The sequence below is a fragment of the Scyliorhinus canicula genome, chromosome 11 (genome assembly GCF_902713615.1).
Source record: "Scyliorhinus canicula chromosome 11, sScyCan1.1, whole genome shotgun sequence".
Classification (NCBI taxonomy): Eukaryota; Metazoa; Chordata; class Chondrichthyes; order Carcharhiniformes; family Scyliorhinidae; genus Scyliorhinus; species Scyliorhinus canicula.
This window is the reverse complement of record NC_052156.1, coordinates 6,724,616-6,747,729: the sequence shown is the minus strand read 5'-3', so window position 1 is coordinate 6,747,729 and position 23,114 is coordinate 6,724,616. Positions and strand designations below refer to the sequence as shown.

General features: G+C 50.0%; 1 protein-coding gene across 2 annotated transcripts in view; it reads left to right on the top strand.

The window, feature by feature from the left end:
* The window catches only part of LOC119973738 (monoglyceride lipase-like), an 85,884-nt gene that overhangs the window by 39,449 nt on the left and 23,321 nt on the right, over nucleotides 1–23,114 (top strand). For both annotated transcript variants that reach the window (XM_038812149.1, XM_038812148.1), the window contains one exon: nucleotides 11,793–11,929. In XM_038812149.1, coding sequence (XP_038668077.1) covers nucleotides 11,793–11,929 — 137 coding nt within the window. The remainder of the gene's footprint in view (nucleotides 1–11,792; nucleotides 11,930–23,114) is intronic.

Genomic DNA, 23,114 nt, shown 5'->3' with positions numbered 1-23,114 from the left:
CCAATCCTTCATCATCGTTGGGCCAAAACCAGAGACCTCCCACCATAGTATCTGCAGCTGGTCACCATCAGATAGAGCAGGCTTCCACATTAAAAGTATTATATAGAACTACAGCTGGGCTTCTGTCTTTACAAGTCTATTTGAAGAGGGTTTTTTCAACCAAAAAAGTTCAGGAACCGCTTATGTAATGTCCATTTACATTGCATATTTAGGTATGTTCTATGTTTTTCACGTATGGAACGATCTGTCTGGACTGTACGCTGAACAATACTTTTCGTTCTATCTCGGTACATCCAAACCCAAATTGGATTGGATTGGATTTGTTTATTGTCACGTGTACTGAATTACAGTGAAAAGTATTTTTCTGCGAGCAGCTCAACAAATCATTAAGTACATGGGAAGAAAAGGGAATAAAAGAAAATACATAATAGGGCAACAGAAGATATACAATGTAACTACATAAGCACCGGCGTCGGATGAAGCATACCGGGTGTAGTGTTAATGAGGTCAGTCCATAAGAGGGTCATTTAGGAGTCTGGTGACAGTGGGGGAAGAAGCTGTTTTTGATTCTGTTCGTGCGTGTTCTCAGACTTCTGTATCTCCTGCCCGATGGAAGAAGTTGGAAGAGTGAGTAAGCCGGGTGGGAGGGATCTTTGATTATGCTGCTCGCTTTCCCCAGGCAGCGGGAGGTGTAGATGGAGTCAATGGATGGGAGGCAGGTTCGTGCGATGGACTGGGCGGTATTCACCACTCTCTGAAGTTTCTTGCGGTCCTGGGCCGAGCAGTTGCCATACCAGGCTGTGATGCAGCCCGATAGGATGCTTTCTATAGTGCATCTGTAAAAGTTGGTTAAAATCCATTAACCACTAAAATGAATAGTCTATTAATTGGGCGATAATTGTATTTCAGTGTTGGGCAGCACGGTGGCACAGTGGTTGGCACTGGTGCCTCACAGCTCCAGGGACCAGGTTCGATTCTGGCCTCGGGTGACTGTGTGGAGTCTGCACATTCTCCCCGTGTCTGCGTGGGTTTTCTCTGAGTGCTCTGGTTTCCTCCCATAGTACAAAGGGGTTACGGGGAGAGGGTGGGTGAGTGGACCTAGTTGGGCGTGCTCTTTCGAAGGGTGGGTGCAGACTTGCTGGGCCGAATTGTCTCCTTTTGCACCGCAGTGATTCTATGACTAACTGAGGATTGACCTGTGTATCGAGTGTATCAGTAGTCCTGATCAGGGATGCATTCTATATAATGTGTCTCTCTCTAAATAAAAATTGTACGTGCACCAAGATGAGGCACCTGCTCCATCCTTCACTGCCTGGCTATCGGATTAGAACGTAGTGAACCGAATTTGATGTTGGCACGGCTGAAGGCCCTGCCAAGCGCCATTCAGAAGCTGGCACTGAGCGTGCAGAGACGAGAGATGCAGAGTCTGTTCACTTTAAAACAGAGAACGATTAGCCCCACTCACCCTCTCTTGCCCCACAACTCTGCTGGTTTTTTCATTCTCAAGTATTGATTAAATCCTGTTTAGGAAGTTCCTCTTGGATCTGCCTCCACTGCCCTTTCAGACAGCGCCTTCCAGTTCACAACAACTCGCTGTGAAAAGAAAATACCCCCCCCCCCCCTTGTCCCTCCTCTAGTTCGATTGCTAATTATCTTAAATCTGTGCCCTCTGGCTGTGGCAGCTGTGTCTCCCTATTGACTCGACCAAAGCTCTTCGTAAGTTTGAACACCTCATTAAATTCCTCCTTAACCTTTCTACTTTAAGGGGAACCATCCCAAATTGCCTCCTGCTTTGGGTGTGTTGGCGTCACAGCCGAATATCCTATTCTTCGATGTAACAGAAGTCACTTGTCCCCGGCTATCAATCCGTTAAATCTCTCCTGGACCCTCTCCAGGGTTTCCCAGAAGTGCTTTAATCACCCACAACTGCCCGAACTGTACTGGGGGTGGGAGGTGAAGGGGTAGGTAGATCATGCCCTTTTGTAATGGAATGTAAACGGAGGCTATATAAATACAAGAGATGCTTATCTCTGCTTTTACAAGCAAGGACGAGTTGCGTGTCTACTTATCCATTCCTATTAGCACCTTGGTTAAGGCTGGCCCGAGCACAAGGGGAACTCGCTGCTCAGATGGCACCTTTACGAAACACACAGAAAGGAAAGAAAGATTTGGATTTTTATCATTGCTTTTCACACCAGCTGTCTCAAAAAGCTGTACAGCCAAAGGAGTACTTTTTTAGAATTGCCATCACTAATGTAATGTGGGAAATGCGGCAGCCAATTTGAGTTGGGAAATCTCTCACAAACTGTATGTGATAATGACCAGATAATATGTCGCTTTTTTGCGATGTTGATTGAGGGATAAATATTGGCCTGGACACCAGTGTTTACGGACAGGGAGGGGGTTTAATTTAAACAATCCTGAGTTTCTTCTCTCGTCACCCAACAGAAAGGTATTTTTGATTTTTGATTACCTCCGTTTGGAAGCAGTGGCGTATTTTCCCCAACCCCTCATTTTTGAAGTGATCCAGTTTCTACGAATAACTCCAGAGCAAACTCGAGATGAAAAAAAAAAATGAAAATCGCTTATTGTCATGAGTCGGCTTCAAAATGAAGTTACTGTGAAAGCCCCTAGTCGCCACATTCCGGCGCCTTTTCGGGGAGGCTGTTACGGGAATCGAACCGTGCTGCTGGCTTGGTCTGCTTTCAAAGCCAGCGATTAGCCCTGTGAGCTAAACAGCCCCTTAGGGTAAGCCCCTTCGGGTAAACTCGAAGGGTTAGTTTATTTGCGCGCAATCAAACAAGAGAGCAGGGTAGCAAAGTGGCCTCCTTTTCAGTCATATAATAGAGATGAGATGGCGGAAAGAAAGAGATACAGAGGGAAAAAATGAAGACAAAATAAGAGTCATTGGCTGAAGACCCTGCTGACGACGCACCCCCACAACGGGATTAAATGGAAAATCCCATTGATAGTGGCAGGACCAGAAGATCCCACCATCGCCCAATGACAGGTCACCTCCCGCCACTGGGAAACACACCACGGGGAGGCCAGAGAACCTCTCCCATTGTTTCATGTGAGTCCACAGTCCAGAATGAAATTCCAATTGGGTATTCTTTCACAGAGTCGGCAGGCTGAAGACTGATGCTGAATAATTCAGTTTTCTAGCCGAGATGACCTCCACGATGGGATAGGCATGTAGGCACTGGCGCGGACGTTCCAGTAGATAAAGTGGAGGAGCCAGGTATTAAAACGTGGACAATCATTTTTCTGCTGCTTGCTAGATGGCACGGCAGCACATTAGTCAGCACCGCTGCCTCACAGCGCTAGACACCCAGGTTCAATTCCGGCCTTGGGTGACTGCCTGTGTGGAGTTTACATGTTCTCCCTGTGTCTGCGTGAGTTTCCTCCGGGTTCTCCGATTTCCTCCCACAGTCCAAAGATGTGTAGGTTAGGTGGATTGGCCATGCTAAATTGCTCCTTAGTGTCCAAAGGTTAGGTGGGGTTACAGGGATGGGGTGGGGGAGTGGGCCTAGGTAGGGTGCTCTTTTGGAGGGCCAGTGCAGACTCGATGGGCCGAATGGCTGCACTGTGGGGACTTATGGTTCTATGAGATGGAAAATGGTGGCCTGAGTTTCAGGTGATTCCCACATCTCCACTTTTCCTTGAATGAAGGATGTATATCCCTTAGTGTGGATTCTTGAGTCTGGAATGTTTCAACCATCAAGGATTTCAAAAGGTTTCAGGCTCCTTCGTCCTCACCGACTGGTCATCTCCATTGGCCAGAACTGGCTTTAGAAATGTAAATGGCCTTTGCACAATTCCCTTGAATCTGCAGTCATTGGGCCATTAGCATTTCCTCAGAGATAGCGAGGCTGTAGCTTTTCTGAATGCCAGAAAATTCATTTGGTTTGAGTCATGTCCAGCCATGGCTTCATGCATTTTAAGCCTTTTATCCAGTTTTTGAAAAAAAAAAACAATCCATTGGCCAAGGTGATATGCATATATTTTCTAAAACATGTGAAGTGAGGTCTTAGCCCCCCGACACCGGGGAGAACTTGCCTGCTCTTCTTCAGAATAGTCCGACAGGTTCCTGTCTATCTACCCGAACAAGAAGGTTGGGCCTCAGTTTCAGACGCGGCTATTGAAAAAGCAGCGCCTCTGACAGCACAGCACTCCCTCAGCACTGCAAAGTGAAATGACTTTATTTGCACGGGTCTCTGGTCCGAGACTTGATCTAACCACCTTCTGACTTTGAGGAGACCCAGCTACCTACTGAGTCAGGCCTGCAACGATCAGAGCTTGCCATAGGGAGTAGGGCGAGGAAATAAAGGTGAAGCACTACAGGAAGCCATCTGACCCATTGGGCGAGATTTCCAGGCTGGTCCCGCCGACAGGCACTCCTGCGCGGGTTTCCCAGCAGAACAGGCTGCGTGGAGGGGGAGAAAGATCCCGTTCCCATGATCTAATAATCTTTATTGTCACTAGTCGGCCGACATTAACACTGAAATGAAGTTACTGTGAAAAGCCCCTAGACACCACATCCCGGCGCCTGTTCGGGTACGCGGAGGGAGAATTCAGAATGTCCAATTCACCCAACAAGCATGTCTTTCAGGATTTGTGGGAGGAAACCGGAGCACCCAGAAAAACCTATGCAGACACGGGGAGAACGTACAGACTCCGCACAGACAGTGACCCAAGCCCGGGAATCTAATCTGAAACCCTGGAGCTGCGAAGCAACAGTGCTAACCACTGTGCTACCGTGCGGCCCACGCCTGTCCCTGCGTTTTGAAGGAGCTGTCCAAAGAACCCCCATTCCCCATCCTCATTCCCCGCAGCCTTGCATATATTCCTGACTGAACTATTTGTCCACTCGGCTTTTTGAAAGTTGCTGTTAAACCTGCTTTCACTGCCCTTCATCACCGAGTCGAAAACTACAAACTAATCTCTTCATCTCTCCTCCCCGATCCTTTGCAATTTTCTTGAAAATTAAATTTCAAACATCTCTCTTTATTTGGAATGAATGAAAACTGCTCATGTGGAAGGAATATTTGGTTTTACAAATCTGAACTGCTTGTTACTTTTCCTGTCTTTCTGTCAGCCATGGTTTTTGCAAAGTAAAAGACGTTTTTGAGTTTAATCTTTTCCTGGGCCCCACTGATTTCAGGTTAAACAAAAGGCTTTTAAAAAATCCGACTTTGTTCCTGATTTGGCAGTTGTAGCCTATTTTTTGCCTCAGTAACATTCTCCCTGCCAACTTGTACATTACTTTCTCAGACCCTCGGTTCCAAGTTCACCATAGCTCGGAGCAAAGGATCCAAACTAATTAATCCCTTTTAGAAAAGGGCCTCTGAAGGAAATCGGATGCGCAATTTGTTTTATCTAACCTGCCTCCCCCTCTCGCCCCCACTACCTCACTCACAGAATCATACAGCACAGTAGGAGGCCATTCAGCCCATCGTAACTATTCCAGCAATTAAAAGATCTAGCCAATTAGTCCCACTGCTCTGCTCTTTCCCTGGGTGTATGGGAACATCAACACTTCCAAGTTCCCATCCAAGCCACACACACTCGTAACTCGGGAATAAAGTCGTCGTCCTTTCATTGCCGCTGGGTTAAAATCCCGGAACACAACAGCAACAACCGATATTTCACGTCGTCTTTTGGCAGTGCAAAACGTAATTACTGCTGAAAGAAGACGCGCACCGTCAAAGCTTTTCATCTGGCACTCATCAGGATCATTCGTGGGAACATCAAATGTAAAGGGAGAAACAATTGATACTTCTTGAGAAGAGAGTGATGATTGGTTGGCAAGTGGACTCATATGTCCCACTGAACAGCCCTGTGGGAGCGCCTACACCACAGGGACTGTAGCGGTTCAAGAAGGCAGTTCACCAACGCCTTCTCAAGGGCAATTAGGGATGGGCAAAAAGTGCCTTGTCAGTGACATCCATGTATTAGAAGTAATACATTTTAAAAACTTAGAATAAAAAACCCCCAAATTATCAAACTCACTGTATGAAAATAACGGGAGCGATTCTCCAATATTGGGCCCAAGAGATTGTGCCGACGTGAACGCCGTCGGGTTTCACAACGGCGTGAACCGGGCCTGGTTACGTACGATTCTGGCCCCCACACGGGCCAGCACGGCACTGGAGTGGTTCACGCCACTCCAGCCTCCCTACGCGGCGCCAAATGCGCGCCATGCCAACCCGCGCATGCGCAGTTGTGCCGCACCAACCTGCGCATGCGCGGGGGACTTCTTTTGTGCACCAGCCCCAACCAACATGGGGTCAGTGTTCGGGGACTGGCCACGCCAAGGAAGTAGGCCCGGGGTGGAGAGGCCGGCCCGCCGATCGGTGGGTCCCGATCGCAGGCCAGACACTATCGGAGCCCCCCCCCCCCCCACCCTCCGTGAAGGAGCCCCCCCCCCCCCGCAGAGTTCCCGCTGAGGCTCTGTCGTATCGAAGTATTTTGCGCGCCGGTGAAAATGGCGCTGATTCTTCGCACCTCGGACAATCGCGCGCCGGCGTCGGGGTGTCGTGCCGCGGTTGCGCCGATTCTCCGGCCCAGCGCGGGGGGCTCGGGGAATCGCTCCCATGATCTCTCTCAGTTGAGTAATGCAGAAATATCTAGACATCAGTCTTCTGGAAATATGTAAAGGCTTTCGAGAGGACGTAGGGGAGGTTTACCAGAACTTCACCAGGCAGGAGAGGCCTGGCTGCCTTAACCAATCCCTTGGAGTTTATCTTTGGCATTGTGCTGACTGAGTAACCCCCCCCCCCCTCCCCCCCCCCCCCCGTCCCCCGTCCCCCTGCTCCCCTGTAGCACAGCTCTTTCCGTGATCTCGAAGAAGCTCCTGAAAACACTGATTCTTGCTGTGGTTCCACTCTTTGCCTATAAGTCTGGAATTGGTGGAAACCTTCCGGCCCCTCCCCCAGCGAGATCCTTGGGTCCTCCAAAGTCAATGGACTATTGAATGGCTCACTGCATTTTCTGGCCATGTCCTTGCCAAACTCTGCCCTCGTGTCAGTGCTGGTGAGCTGCCTTCTTGAGCCGCTGCAGTTCCTGAGGTGTAGGTACACTCATTGTGCTGTTAGGGAGGAGGGCGTTCCAGGACTTCTACCCAGCAACATTGAAGGAACGGCCAATGTATTTCCAAGTCAGGATGGTGTGTGACTTGGAGGGGAACTCACGGGTTGTGGTGTTCCCAGGTATCTGCTGCTCTGAGTCTTCTATTTGATAAAGGTTGCAAGTTTGGAAGATGCTGTCGAAGGTGAGTTGCTGCAGTGCATCTTGTGGATTGTACACACGGGCGCCACTGCGTGTTGTGGAATGTGCAACTACTTTAGTTGGTGGTTGAGGTGCCAGTTAAGCGGGGCTGCTTTGTCCTGGTTGGTGTTGAGCTTCTTGAGTGTTGTTGGGAGCCGCACCCATCCAGGCAAGTGGAGAGTTTTCCATCGCACTCCTGACTTGTGCTTGTAGATGGCGGACAGGCTTTGGGGAGCCAGGAGGTGAGTTACTCTCCGCAGAATCCCTAGTTTCTGACCTGCTCTTGAAGCCATAGTAATTACGTGGCTAGTTCAGTTTCTGATGGTCTGTGATAGGGTTGGAAGGCAGGAGAAGTTACATCACTAAATGATTGATGCAAAGCCAGAGCGAGTGGGATAAGCAAAGAACCAAAAGATATGTATAGAGGAGGTGTGAATGGCAGAATGATGAACAGCTGCTGACTTAAAATAAATAAAGAAACACCAAAACAGCGAAGAGAAAGGAAACAAGATCGCGGCAGAGGCTGTCAGCTGAAATTGTTGAACTCAATGTTGAGTTTGGAAGGCTGTAAAATGGCTAATCAAAAGGTGAGCGGCGGGGATTCTCCATCGCGCCAGCTCTGTTTTCCAGCACGGAGCACCCCCGCTGGCAGCGGAATTCTCCGTTCCCCAAGCCGGCCAATGGGGTTTCCCGTCGAAAAATCGTGTGCGCGCCTCCGGCGAAGTGGAGGATCCCGCCGATGGAGAATCCCGCAGGAGATGTTTCTCAAAACTGATGCTGATCTTCATTCGAACACTGGAGGAGGCGAAGGACAGAGAGGTCAAGGTGAAGCATTAAAATGACATTCGATCGAAAGCTCAGTCATACTTGTGACTGAAAGGAAGAATTCCGCAAAGCAGTCACTGTTACCATCCCTGTAGAGACCAATAACTTTAAATAAGAGGTTTGAATTCCCATGTACCAAGTTACAGGAATTGCACGGCAAGAATTCAAATTTTAAGACTTTTACTGAAACAAACCAAATAAAAGCAACCTTGACTAAACACTAATTTTCAGGTGCTTTAGGTTCCATGTTTTTGGAAAGTAAAGTGGGGTCCGTGTCTATGGGGGTGGATTCTGTGGTGAGGGGGGATTCCAGGATGGGGTCAGGGTGGATTCCATGGTGATGGTGGGGGGAGGAACTTCTTTTATTCTATTAGTATATTTTTGACATCAGGGCGCCCTTTAAAAACATAAAAATCTGTCAAGAGCTGATGCATGAGGACGCCCCACCAACTTGACGTTGTGGGACTGCTGCAGCCAGCTGGCTATACACCGCTCTTCCCACCCGAGTTGACACGGTCAAAAAATGAGCAAACATTGACCTTTGCCTTCATATTATCACTTAGTCTGCATTTGGCCTGCTTAGTGCAAAGGAGACCACAATGTGAGCAGAGAGTACAATATACAACATTGAAAGAAGTACAATTAAATTGCTGTTTCACACAGAAAGAGCATCTGGGGACTTTGTGAATCTGCCCACCACAGCCTGGGTACTGTTCACCTGGTATAAAAATCCAGTTCTTTCAGGTACCTGGAATACAAGAGAAAAATCAACATGTTGCTTATCTTGAATTTGATCTGCATAACCTGGACTCTTAAAACAGAATAATAAACATTTTGATAAGGTCCATCCATATGCAGCATTCTCATTTTAATAATGATAAACTCCGAACAGTCGAGCAACATCAAATGTGATGCATTCAGTGTTGCTTACGAGATTGGGAATGAAATATCCAAAAGTGAATAATATGGGTAAATAGAATCATTGAATGCTTACAGCACAGAGGAAGGTTCTTTTCGGGATTCCCACTCCTTCTGTTCCGGTTGTTATCTGATTTCCTCTTGAAACCCATGATTGAATCTGTCTCCATCACACGCTCAGGCATTGCAATGTGGGGTGGGATTTACCCACCAACTCTCCGCGTGTTTTCCGGCGGAGCGGCCAGCGGGATTTACCGGCCCTGTTGTTGTCAATGGGATTTCCTGGTGACTGCACCCCTCGTCGCCGGAAGACCCGAGCGTGGTTCCGGAATATCCCGCTGGTGGGAACTGACAGGAGATGGCGCCCGTGTGTAAAGAGGTTTTTCCTCATGTTGCTGTTAGTTCTTTTCACCTTACATCAAAGCCCTCTGGTTCATGGCCTTTCTGCTAACAGGGAAGGGTTCACCCCTCTCTGTTTTGTCCAGACCCCTCATGATTTTGAACACCTCTGTTGAATCTTCCCTCAGTCTTCTTTAGGGAAAACAGTCCCAGCCTCTCCAATGTATCCACATAACCGAAGTCCATCATCCCGGGAACCACTCTTGTATGGACGGCACGGTAGCACAGAGTTCCAGACTCCCACCTCTGGGTAAAAAAGTATTTCCTCACATCACCTCTAGCCCTTACACAGCGCCAGGGACCCGGGTTTGATTCCCGGATTGGGTCACTGTCTGTGCGGAGTCTCCACGTTCTCCCCGTGTCTGCGGGGGTTTCCTCCGCGTGCTCCGGTTTCCTCCCACAAACCCCGAAAGTCGTACTTTTTAGGTGAATTGGACATTCTGAATTCTCCCTCCGTGTACTCGAACAGGCGCCGGATTGTGACGACCAGGGGCTTTTCACAGTAACTTCATTGCAGTGTTAATGTTAGCCTACTTGTGATAATAATAAAGATTATTATTAAATCCTTTCTCTACCCTCTGGAAGCATCTCGTCCCCTATCCCAGTTTTCCCAGACAGAGGTCGCTGGCCAGGTGGTACCGAGTCTGATTGGACAGCCCCGACAGTCTCCCAGGATGATCGAACCTTGTGAATGTTCTCTAGAAAGTGTCATAAATCCGGGGCCAAGGTGGAGATGGTTAGCAGTTTCAAATTCCTTGGGGTACACATCTCCAAACATCTGCCCTGGTCCACCCACGTCGATGCTACCACCAAGAAAGCACCACAGCGCCTATATTTCCTCAGGAAACTAAGGAAATTCGGCATGTCCACATTAACCCTTACCAACTTTTACAGATGCACTATAGAGAGCATCCTATCTGGCTGCATCACAGCCTGGTATGGCAACTGCTCGGCCCAGGACCACAAGAAACTTCAGAGAGTCGTGAACGCAGCCCAGTCCATCACACAAACCTGCCTCCCATCCATTGACTCCATCTACACCGCCCGCTGCCTGGGGAAAGCGGGCGGCATAATCAAAGACCCCTCCCACCCGGCTTACTCACTCTTCCAACTTCTTCCATTGGGCAGGAGGTACAAAAGCCTGAGAACACGCACGAACAGACTCAAAAACAGCTTCTTCCCCGTGGTTACCAGACTCCTAAATGACCCTGTTATGGACTGAACTCATTAACACTACACCCCTGTATGCTTCACCCAATGCCGGTGTTATGTAGTTACATTGTGTACCTTGTGTTGCCCTATTATGTATTTTCTTTTATTTCCTTTTCTTCCCATGTACTTAATGATCGGTTGAGCTGGCCGCAGAAAAATACTTTTCACCGTACCTTGGTACACGTGACAATGAACAAATCCAAATCCAAATCCATCAGTGGCCTTTGTGACGTCAATACATCGCGGAATGCCTCATCCCAGCCCTCCTCTGCTTGTTGACCCACAGCAGGCCCATTCACTCTGCAAGGGTAATTGTCAGGAAATCCCCAAAATTGATACAAGTGAGGTTACTTTTTCAATGAACTGAAACATCAATTTGTCAAACAATGTACCAACTATGGCTCAGAGGACGCAGAAACATAGCGGACAATCTAGGTTGGCATTGCCAGAGAGGGAGTGCGACACTGTTGGAGGTACTGTCTTTCAGATGACATGCCAATCCGAGGTCTGAGCTGTCCAGTCAGTTGGGCAGGAAACATCCCATGACAAAGAATAGCAGGGGAGCATTCCTGGGGTCCTGGCCAATATTTTGTCACGAGCACATTGCTGTCTGTGGGAGTTTACTGTGCCCCAATTGGTTGTTCTGTTTCCAAGTAATGCAACAGTGACTCGACTTCAAAAGTGTTTAATCAGATGTGAAGCACTTGGGATGTCCAGAGGTCATGAATGACACTGTATAAGAGGCAAATCTCTCTTGATATTACTTTGCAAACACTGAGCCTTTGAGGGAACTCTCCACGCAATTCCTCTCGGACATTCTTACACTTGCTGTGTATATTCATACACAGGGACCCGTTCTCTGCAGGCAAAAGGAACGTGCCCAGGCATTGCGCCTTTTTTGAATGAAACAAAAGCATGGGAGACAATAGTTTCCTGCTGCATTCCCCATGACAATGTTTCGACCAATCAGGGTCAACTTGCCAATCAATCAGCAACCTTTTCTCATGCAGTTTAAGTTGTTGCTCTCTCTGAAATTTGGCATTCTTGCCCCTGTCCTGATCATTGCCAGGTGAAAAGCTTCAAGGGCAACGTCTCTCTTTTCAGCAATACTCCAGATCTGTACTGCCAAGCGACTATTCAGATATTCTTCTTTCTCCCCCCTTACACAGTTGGCCATGGGCAGAGCGAAGGCAAGCGCCTGGTTGTGTCTGATTTTAAGATATACGTCCGGGACTGCCTGCAGCACATTGACTTGATGAAGAGCCGTCACCCAGGCTTGCAGGTTTTCCTATTTGCACACTCCATGGTAAGTGATGTGACCATCAATTCACAAGACGCGTGATAGGAAGTGAACAGTGGTTTTAATAGTCTTACAGCTGAGCCTGCCTGCGACGAGATGAACTGGCAGCAGGCTCACAACTGCAGATCTTTATACTTCCGGTTAGTGGGAGGAGCCATGGGCGGAGCCAAGGGTGGAGCCCAGTACAAACTCCTCATCTCCCCCTATGGGCAGAGCCGCGCAACTGCTCGTATACAGAACCCACAAGGACACAACACATATAATATAACACAGTGTGAATTAGTAGGTTTATAATTCACCACAGTAAGTGACCCATTGGAAGGAAAGGGGATTAACATGCGGGATATCCCATTTCGCCATGTCAGTTTTCAGGTTCCAGCAGGACTGGTCAGCCTGTGAGTCAGAATGCCGTGGGGTTCAATTCCAACCCCCAGGTACCTGAGCCTAGGTACCTCGGCTGATACCCCAGGACAGTACTGAGGGAGTGCTGCACTGTCGGAGGTGCTGTCTTTCAAATGTGAAGTTATTGCATGTGGTAACAAAAAGGACAGGGTGAGAGACTGGCTAATAATGCATGCGGCATCCTGGCCTTTATCAATAGGGACACGGAACAAAAGCAAGGACTTTATGTTAAAGCTGCAGCAGCAATGAGCTCAGCCTCAGCTTGAGTATTCAGATGTGGGAAGGATGTGTAAGGTACTCGAGAGAGTGCAGAAATCATTCACGGGACTGATTCCTGGAACTTCAGTTCCGTAGGTAGAGTGGAGGTATTGGGGGCTGTCCTCCTTGGAGAATAGAAGGTTGAGAGATTTGCGGAGGTATTGAAATTCTTCAGGAGTCTGGACAGAGGAGAGAGGGAGAAGCTGTTCCTATTGGTGGAATGTATAATGTATGAGAACAAGAGGGCACACTTTTAAATTAATTGGCAAAAGGAGCTGTGGTGACATGAAGAGAAACATTTTCACACAGCGAGTGGTTAGGATCTGGAATGTACTGTCTGTGAGTGTGGTGGAGACAGATTCACACAGCGAGTGGTTAGGATCTGGAATGTACTGTCTGTGAGTGTGGTGGAGACAGATTCACACAGCGAGTGGTTAGGATCTGGAATGTACTGTCTGTGAGTGTGGTGGAGGCAGATTCACACAGCGAGTGGTTAGGATCTGGAATGTACTGTCTGTGAGTGTGGTGGAGGCAGATTCACACAGCAAGTGGTTAGGATCTGGAATGTACTGTCTGTGAGTGTGGTGGAGACAGATTCACACAGCGAGTGGTTAGGATCTGGAATGTACTGTCTGTGAGTGTGGTGGAGACAGATTCACACAGCGAGTGGTTAGGATCTGGAATGTACTGTCTGTGAGTGTGGTGGAGACAAATTCACACAGCGAGTGGTTAGGATCTGGAATGTACTGTCTGTGGGTGTGGTGGAGACAGATTCACACAGCGAGTGGTTAGGATCTGGAATGTACTGTATGTGGGTGTGGTGGAGGCAGATTCACACAGCGAGTGGTTAGGATCTGGAATGTACTGCCTGTGAGTGTGGTGGAGACAGATTCACACAGCGAGTGGTTAGGATCTGGAATGTACTGTCTGTGAGTGTGGTGGAGACAGATTCACACAGTGAGTGGTTAGGATCTGGAATGTACTGTCTGTGAGTGTGGTGGAGACAGATTCACACAGCGAGTGGTTAGGATCTGGAATGTACTGTATGTGGGTGTGGTGGAGGCAGATTCACACAGCGAGTGGTTAGGATCTGGAATGTACTGTATGTGGGTGTGGTGGAGGCAGATTCACACAGCGAGTGGTTAGGATCTGGAATGTACTGTATGTGGGTGTGGTGGAGGCAGATTCACACAGCGAGTGGTTAGGATCTGGAATGTACTGTCTGTGAGTGTGGTGGAGACAGATTCCCACAGCGAGTGGTTATGGTCTGGAATGTACTGCCTGTGGGTGTGGTGGAGACAGTTTCACACAGTGAGTGGTTAGGGTCTGGAATGTACTGTCTGAGAGTGTGGTGGAGGCAGGTTCACACAGTGTTTGGCCAAGGTAAAAGCAGAGTGAATCAGGTGAATTCCCAGTGAGCAAGCTCAGACACAATGGGCTGAATGGCCTCTTCTCTGCTGTAGCATTCTTTGATTTCATTTGCACTGCCAGATGGATGGGAAAGGTCCCACAGCATGGTGGCACGGTAGGACAGTGGTTAGCACTGTTGCTTAACAGCGCTAGGGTCCCAGGTCGATTCCCGGCATGGGTCACTGTGCGGACTCTGCACATCCTCCCCGTGTCTGTGTGGGTTTCCTCCGGGTGCTCCGGTTTCCTCCCACAAGTCATGAAAGATGTGCTGTTAGGTGAATTGGACATTCTGAATTCTCCCTCTGTGTACCCGAGCAGGCGCCGGAATGTGGCGACTAGGGGCTTTTCACAGTAACTTCATTGCAGTGTTAATGTAAGCCTACTTGTGACAATAATAAAGATTATTATTATTATTCGAAGAAGAACAGAGGAATTTTCCTGCTGCCGTGGCCCTCAGTCAACATCATAAAACAGAGGGCGGAATTCTCCGCTCCCCACGTGGCGTGGGAGAATCGTGGGAGGGCCTACTGACATTTTTCACGCCCCCCGGGCTCCCTCAGCGATTCTCCCCCCCCCACCCCCGCTCCGAAAGATTGCCGCTCGTCGTTTTTCAGGGCGAACGGCGATTCTCCGAGCCCGATGGGCCGAGCGGCCGGCCCTTCACGCCCGTTTCACCACGGCAGCAACCACACCTGGTCGCTGCATTCGTGAAACGGGCGCCAGATGCCCGTTTGGGGCATCTAGGGGCCCGATTGGTAAGGGAGCACCACGACTGTGCTCGGGAGGGGACAGGCCCGCGATCGGTGCCCACCGATCATCAGGCCAGCGTCCAAAACAGACGCACACTTTCCCCTCCGCCGCCCGGCAAGATCAAACCGCCAGGTCTTGCTGGGAGGCTGAGGAGAAAGACGGCCACCGCGCATGCACGGTTCACGCCGTCTGCGCGATGAAGTCATCCGCGCATGCTCAGGTTGGAACCGGCAATCCGCGCATGACCTCACAAATGCGCCGTTTTGCACGTCCGGGAAAGACGGAGGCCCGCTCCTAGCCCCCCCCGGGTGGGGGTGAATTAGTTGCGGGGAGCGGGCCCCGAGGCTGTTGTGAACCTTGGCCGATTTCACGACGGCTATCCCGATTTTTATCGGGAGCGGAGATTACTTGGTCATGATCTCATGCCTGTTTGTGGGATCTTGCTGTGCTCAAATTAGCTGCTGCATTTCATGCCTTACAGCAATGATGACCCTTCAGATGTACTTGACTGGCTGTAAGCGTTTTGGGACACATTACTGACACTTTACATATAAATACTAGTCTTTTTTTTTAAACCCCCTTTAAATAATGGGCTCAAACACAATCTGCTCTGCAGTGAATTCACTTGGGGTTTCCCGCCTGCTCAGGGGGCTCGTGCAGTAAGGAAGGAGGACTTAGAGAGAACAAAGGATGAGGAGAGGGGAAGTTATCAACAGAACAGTGGTGATGCTATTGGATGAGTAATGCAGAAGCCCGGACTAATGTTTTGTGGCCACGGGTTCAAATCCCACTTTGTTAGCTGGTGGAATTTCAATTCAATTAACTAATAAAATGATCATCGCCAATTAATTGACCGGATTGTCATAAAAATCCATTGGGTTCACTGCCTCTCTAGAGGAGGACATCTTCCATCCTTACCCAACCTGGTCTACATATAACTCCAGATCATAGCAATCTACGTGTGACCACCCTCACCCAGTCTGGCCCTACGTGTGACCACCCTCACCCAGTCTGGCCCTACGTGTGACCACCCTCACCCAGTCTGGCCCTACGTGTGACCACCCTTACCCGGTCTGGCCCTACGTGTGACCACCCTTACCCGGTCTGGCCCTACGTGTGACCACCCTTACTCAGTCTGGCCCTACGTGTGACCACCCTCACCCAGTCTGGCCCTACGTGTGACCACCCTTTCCCGGTCTGGCCCTACGTGTAACCACCCTTACCCGGTCTGGCCCTACGTGTGACCACCCTCACCCAGTCTGGCCCTACGTGTGACTCCAGATCCACAGCAATTGGTTGACTCTCAAATGCCCTCTGGAATGGAGGGCAGTTAGGGAGGGGCAATAAATGCTGGCCCAACCAGCAACACTCACGTCCTGTAAAATTAATTTTTTAAAAGCTACTGACTGCGCTGGCTGAGGCCTGAAAGAAAATACCTGCTAGATTTCAGCAGGCGGTGAGCGAATCAACTAAAGGTGGAGAAACAGCTACCTGACCTCGTCCTCAGCAATCCACCTGTCAATGATGCACCTGCCCATAACAGTTTGGTCGGAGTGACCCCATGTAGAAGATGAATCCCGGTCTTCACCGTCCTGTGTGTTGTGTGGCATTACCACCAGGCCTGTGAACTGAGAGGCTTGCTGAGCTGTTTCAGAGGGGCATTTGCAAACGCATTGCTTTGTATCTGGAGTGATTCACAGACCAGACAGGGTAAGGACGGCAGATTTCCTCCCTTAAAGAACGTTAGTGAACCAGAAGGGAATTAACAACAAGCAATGATAGTTTCATGATCGCTACTACTAGCTTTTAATTCCATGGGCGGGATTCTCCAATAATGGGGCTGTAATCCCACGCCAGCGTAAAAATGACTTTCCTTAAGAAAGTCCTGAGCGATTCTCCTACCTGCAGGGGACTGGCAGGGCCCCCCAGAGTGCTTCTCACAGCTCTGGCTGCAGATACGGGGCCCCGCACGCGTACGGAGGCGGCCTGTGGCGGCCGCTATGTGGGACATGTCGGACTCGGACCGCGGAGCAGCACCAAAAATGTTGGCCCCCCCCCCTGCGGGCCCGCGGATCGGTGCGATCCGATCGCCCCTCTGGCCGTCCATGAGGCCCCCCCCCCCCACCCCGTGAAGGATCCCCACGTCCCCCACCAGGACTGAGTCCGCAGCCGCCACCGGCCGTTCCCGACAGCAAAACGTGGTTAGAACCGCACCGTCGGGAACTCGGCCAGTTACCCTCGGTGAATCGTTGGGGGGGGGGGGGTGCCTCTGCCAATGGCCCCCTACCTGTGCCGTGTTTTGCGGTGATTCTCCGGGGACCGGCGTCAGGCCGGATTTTGTCGTTGCCGCCCATTCTCCGCCCCTGCGCCAATCGCGCAGCTGCTCGGAGAATCACGCCCCAGATTTATTGAGTGGATTTCAATCCTCCCAGCTGCTATTGTGAGATTTGAGGCCATGTCCCCAGAGAATTAGTGTAGTACAGGGACGTTACCATTAACCCCCCCCCCCCCCGATCTTTCTTAATGACCTAGACTTGGGCACACAAGGCACAATTTCAAATTTGCAATTGACACAAAAGTGAACTGCGAGGAGAGTAAAGATAGACTTCAAGAGGATATCGACACACTGGTGGAATAAACAGACGGTTGGCAGGTGAAATCTAATGCAGAGAAGTGTGAAGTGATACATTTTTGGGGGAAGAATGGAAGAGGGGCAAAATAAAATAAAGGCCGCAATTCTGAAGGCAGCAGACCTGCAGGAATAGTTGTGTGCGGCAGGGCAGGTTGGAAAGTGTGTAATTAAATCTGTGCGGCTCGATTCTCTGTTTGGGAGACTATAAAAGGTGAGGATAAAGTAGACGTGGAGCGGATGCTTCCTCTTGTGGGGCATTCTGCAATGAGAGGTCATAGTCTTAAAATAAGAGGTAGCAAATTTAAAACTGAGTTGAGGAGAAACTATTTCTCCCAAAGGGTTGTGAATCTGTGGAATTCGCTACCCCAGAGTGCGGTGGATGCTGGGACAGTGAGTAAATTTAAGGAGGAGTTAGATTTTTAATTGGTAATGGGGTTGAAGGGTTATGGAGAATGGGCAGGACGGTGGAGTTAAGGCCTGGATGAGATCAGCCATGATCGAATGGCGGAGCAGACTCGATGGGCCATAGGGCCTAATTCTGTTCCTATACCTAATGAACTTATATTCTCCCGCCGGAGGTGAATCGTCGCTGATTGTGCTCACGCTGGGAGAGGTGCTGAGAGGTGATTCACTATCCATTGCCACACAAATTCACGCGTGGCAGGGATTGTGAGGGATTCTCGCACCAATTCCATGATCGGGCGGCCCGATAGTGGGGTCGGGCAGCTGGCCCTTCCCTCCCCGACACAAGGCAATTCTGCCCCCCCCCCCCCCCCCCCCCCCCCCACCACAGGATTTTCTAGGTCACCTCCGCACTCCCACAGTGTGAGGGTGGCCAGAAATCCCCCATATCCACCCCTCAACAGAGTCCGCATTACAGAGACGCCCCCCCCTTTAGAGAGACGCCCCATTACAGAGACCCCCCATAACAGAGGCCCCCATTACAGAGACCCCCATTACAGAGACCACCATTACAGAGACCCCCCATTACAGAGACCTCCCCATTACAGAGACCCCATTACAGAGACCCCCCATTACAGAGACCCTCCCCATTACAGAGACCCCCATTACAGAGACCCCCATTACAGAGACCCCCCCATTACAGAGACCCTCCCCATTACAGAGACCTCCCCATTACAGAGACCCCCCCATTACAGAGACCATCCCCATTACAGAGACCTCCCCATTACAGAGACCCTCCCCATTACAGAGACCCCCATTACAGAAATCCCTATTACAGAGACCCCCCAATTACAGAGACGCCCCATTACAGAGACCCCCATTACAGAAATCCCTATTACAGAGACCCCCCCCAATTACAGAGACGCCCCATTACAGAGACCCCCATTACAGAGACCCCCATTACAGAGACGCCCATTACAGAGACCCCCATTACAGAGACGCCCGATTACAGAGACCCCCATTACAGAGACCTCCCCATTACAGAGACCCCCCATTACAGAGACCTCCCCATTACAGAGACCCCCCTATTACAGAGACCCCATTACAGAGACCCACCCATTACAGAGACCTCCCCATTACAGAGACCTCCCCATTACAGAGACCCCCATTACAGAGACCCCCCATTACAGATACCCCCATTACAGAGACCCCATTACAGAGACCCCCTATTACAGAGACCCCATTACAGAGACGCCCCCCCCATTACAGAGATGCCCCATTACAGAGACCCCCCATTACAGAGACACCCCATTACAGAGATGCCCCATTACAGAGACCCCCATTACAGAGATCCCCATTACAGAGACCCCCATTACAGAGACCCTCCATTACAGAGACCCCCATTCCAGAGACCCCCCCTTTGCAGAGACCCACCATTACAGAGACCCCCATTAGAGACCCCCATTACAGAGACCTCCCCATACAGAGACCCCCATTACAGAGACCCCCATTACAGAGACCCCCGATTACAGAGACCCCCATTATAGAGACCTCCCCATTACAGAGACCCCCATTACAGAGACCCCCCATTACAGAGACCCCCCATTACAGAGACCACCCCATTACAGAGACCACCATTACAGAGACCCCCCCATTACAGAGACCCCCCATTACAGAGACCCCCATTACAGAGACCCCCATTACAGAGACCACCATTACAGAGACACCCCATTACAGAGACCACCATTACAGAGACCCCCCATTACAGAGACCTCCCCATTACAGAGACCCCATTACAGAGACCCCCCATTACAGAGACCCTCCCCATTACAGAGACCCCCCATTACCGAGACCCCCATTATAGAGACCCCCCCATTACAGAGACCCTCCCCATTACAGAGACCTCCCCATTACAGAGACCCCCCCATTACAGAGACCCTCCCCATTACAGAGACCTCCCCATTACAGAGACCCTCCCCATTACAGAGACCCCCATTACAGAAATCCCTATTACAGAGACCCCCCAATTACAGAGACGCCCCATTACAGAGACCCCCATTACAGAAATCCCTATTACAGAGACCCCCCCCAATTACAGAGACGCCCCATTACAGAGACCCCCATTACAGAGACCCCATTACAGAAATCCCTATTACAGAGACCCCCCCAATTACAGAGACGCCCCATTACAGAGACCCCCATTACAGAGACCCCCATTACAGAGACGCCCATTACAGAGACCCCCATTACAGAGACGCCCGATTACAGAGACCCCCATTACAGAGACCTCCCCATTACAGAGACCCCCCATTACAGAGACCTCCCCATTACAGAGACCCCCCATTACAGAGACCCCATTACAGAGACCCCCCCATTACAGAGACCTCCCCATTACAGAGACCTCCCCATTACAGAGACCCCCATTACAGAGACCCCCATTACAGATACCCCCATTACAGAGACCCCATTACAGAGACCCCCTATTACAGAGACCCCATTACAGAGACGCCCCCCCATTACAGAGATGCCCCATTACAGAGACCCCCATTACAGAGACACCCCATTACAGAGATGCCCCATTACAGAGACCCCCATTACAGAGACCCCCATTACAGAGACCCCCATTACAGAGACCCTCCATTACAGAGACCCCCATTCCAGAGACCCCCCCTTTGCAGAGACCCACCATTACAGAGACCCCCATTAGAGACCCCCATTACAGAGACATCCCCATTACAGAGACCCCCATTACAGAGACCCCAATTACAGAGACCCCCATTACAGAGACCCCCATTACAGAGACCTCCCCATTACAGAGACCCCCATTACAGAGACCCCCCCCCATTACAGAGACCCCCCATTACAGAGACCACCCCATTACAGAGACCACCATTACAGAGACCCCCCCCATTACAGAGGTCCCCCCATTACAGAGACCACCATTACAGAGACCCCCCATTACAGAGACCCCCCATTAGGGACCCCCCATTACAGAGATCCCCATTACAGAGACCCCCCATTACAGAGACCTCCCCATTACAGAGACCCCCATTACAGAGACCCCCATTACAGAGACCCTCCCCATTACAGAGACCCCCATTACAGAGACCTCCCCATTACAGAGACCCCATTACAGAGATCCCCCATTCGAGACCCCCCATTACAGAGACCTCCCACCAGAGACCCCCATTACAGAGACCCCCCATTACAGAGACCCCCCATTACAGAGACCCCCATTACAGAGACCCCCCATTACAGAGACCCCCATTACAGAGACCCCCCCATTACAGAGATTTTCACATAATGATTGCTTAGGATCAGGAATGTAATACGTGAGCATGATGGAGGCAGACTCAGTAATCACTTTAAAAAGTAATTGGATAGGTATCTGAAGAGAAGGATTTCAGGGCTACAGGGAAAAGGCAGAGGATGGAGAATAAGTGTGTAGCTCTTCCTGACATCTGGAATGGAAATGATGATCTCCTTTTGTGCTGTGTCCACGCTATGATTTTATCGACCCGTCAATGTGGAAAATTGTGGCCAATTCCCATCAGTCTGTTGACAATGCTATCAAGCACCACTTTCTCAGCAATAACCTGTTGACCAATACTAGGCTCGGGTTCCACAGACCACTCAGCTCCAGACCTCATTAGAAACTGGTCCAAAAGAAGAGGTGAGCTGAGGTGACTGCCCTTCACATCCGAGCAACACTGAAGCAACATTCCCGAGAAAAATTGGAATGAATAGAAATCTAGCAGAACACTTTTTACTGGCTGGAGTCGTACCTAGGGCAAGGAAAATGGTTGTGGTGGTTGGAGGTCAATCATCTCAGCTCTTGGACATCACTGCAGGAGTTCCTCAGGATAGTGTCCCAGGCCCAACCATCTTCAGCTGCTTCATCAGTGATCTCCCTTCAACATGAAATCAGAACTGGGGATCTTTGCTGATAACTGCACACGGTTCAGCACCATTCGCAACTCTTCAGACACTGAAACACAACATGTCAAAATGCAGCAAAACCATCAAACTCTCAGGGCTGGGCTGCAAACATTCACGCCACATAAGTGCGTGACAATGACCATTTCCAACAAGAGAGACTCTAACCGCCTCCCCCTGACATTCAATGGCATTACAATTGCTGAATTCTGCACTAACATCCTGAGGTTAGTATTGAGCAGAAACTGACCTAGGCCTGCTGCTTCCGTACTGTGGCTGTAAGAGCAGCTCAGAGGGTGGCGAGTAACTCACCTTCAGCCTGCCCACCATCTATAAGGCCCAAGTCCGGGGTGTGATGGAATACTCTCCACTTGCCTGGATGAGTGCAGCTCCAACAACACAAGGTGCTTGACACAATCCAGGACAAAGCAGCCCGCTTGATTGGCACCCCATCCAACACCGTCGACATTCACTCCGTCCACCATTGTCACACAGTGGCAGCCGTGTGTGCCATCTACAAGATGCACTGTTGCAACTCACCAAGTCCCCTTTGACAGCACCTTCCAAACCCGTGCCCTCTACTACCTAGAGGGTCAAGGGCAGCAGATACATGTGTACTCCACCACCTACAAACTCCCCTGCAAACCACCCAACACCCTGACTTGGAAATCTATCGTCGTACCTTTATGGTGGCTGGGTCACAATTGCAAAATTCGTTCCCTCACAGAACTGGGGCTGACCCGACATGAACTGCACCTTCTCAAGGGCAGTTAGTCAATGCTGACCTTTCAGTGACATCCTGATGTCAAGAACAAATAACCAAAACATTGCGGAGTGACTGGAGTCATATGTTACAAATAATAGAGTCACGCTGGAGTGTATTGACCTGCCTTGAAACACCTTGATCCCTCGGTGCTCAGAGCACTACACAAGGAAGTGTGTGTACTCTGAAGCATTAATTACCATACATCCACACTAATTACATATCTGAAAGCAGTGCTTGTGACCCTGAAATTATTCAGCAATCCCGTTACCATGATCACTCGCTTCTGCCCAGAGTGGGTGACCCCTGATATTTGGGTTGGTATACAGGAGAGAGTGTCCGTCAGTTACTGACAACCAACCTTTTCTGTGGCAGTTGCAGCAATCAAAAGCGGCAAATGAAATTAACTCTGCATTCAATTAACAGCCAGTTCCCACCGGGAGTCACCACTTAACGATTAGTTTGTCTTCAAATTAACCTTCGGCCCATTGACGATGCAGCATTAATGTGTGGCTGGGTGCTTCCCCATTGGAGTGATGCAATGGGCCGTTATAAATTTGAACATTTCACATTGTAAACAGAGCTAGAACAATGAGGATGACATGAGAAGTGTTTATCCCTTCCTCTCTTCAAAGTGG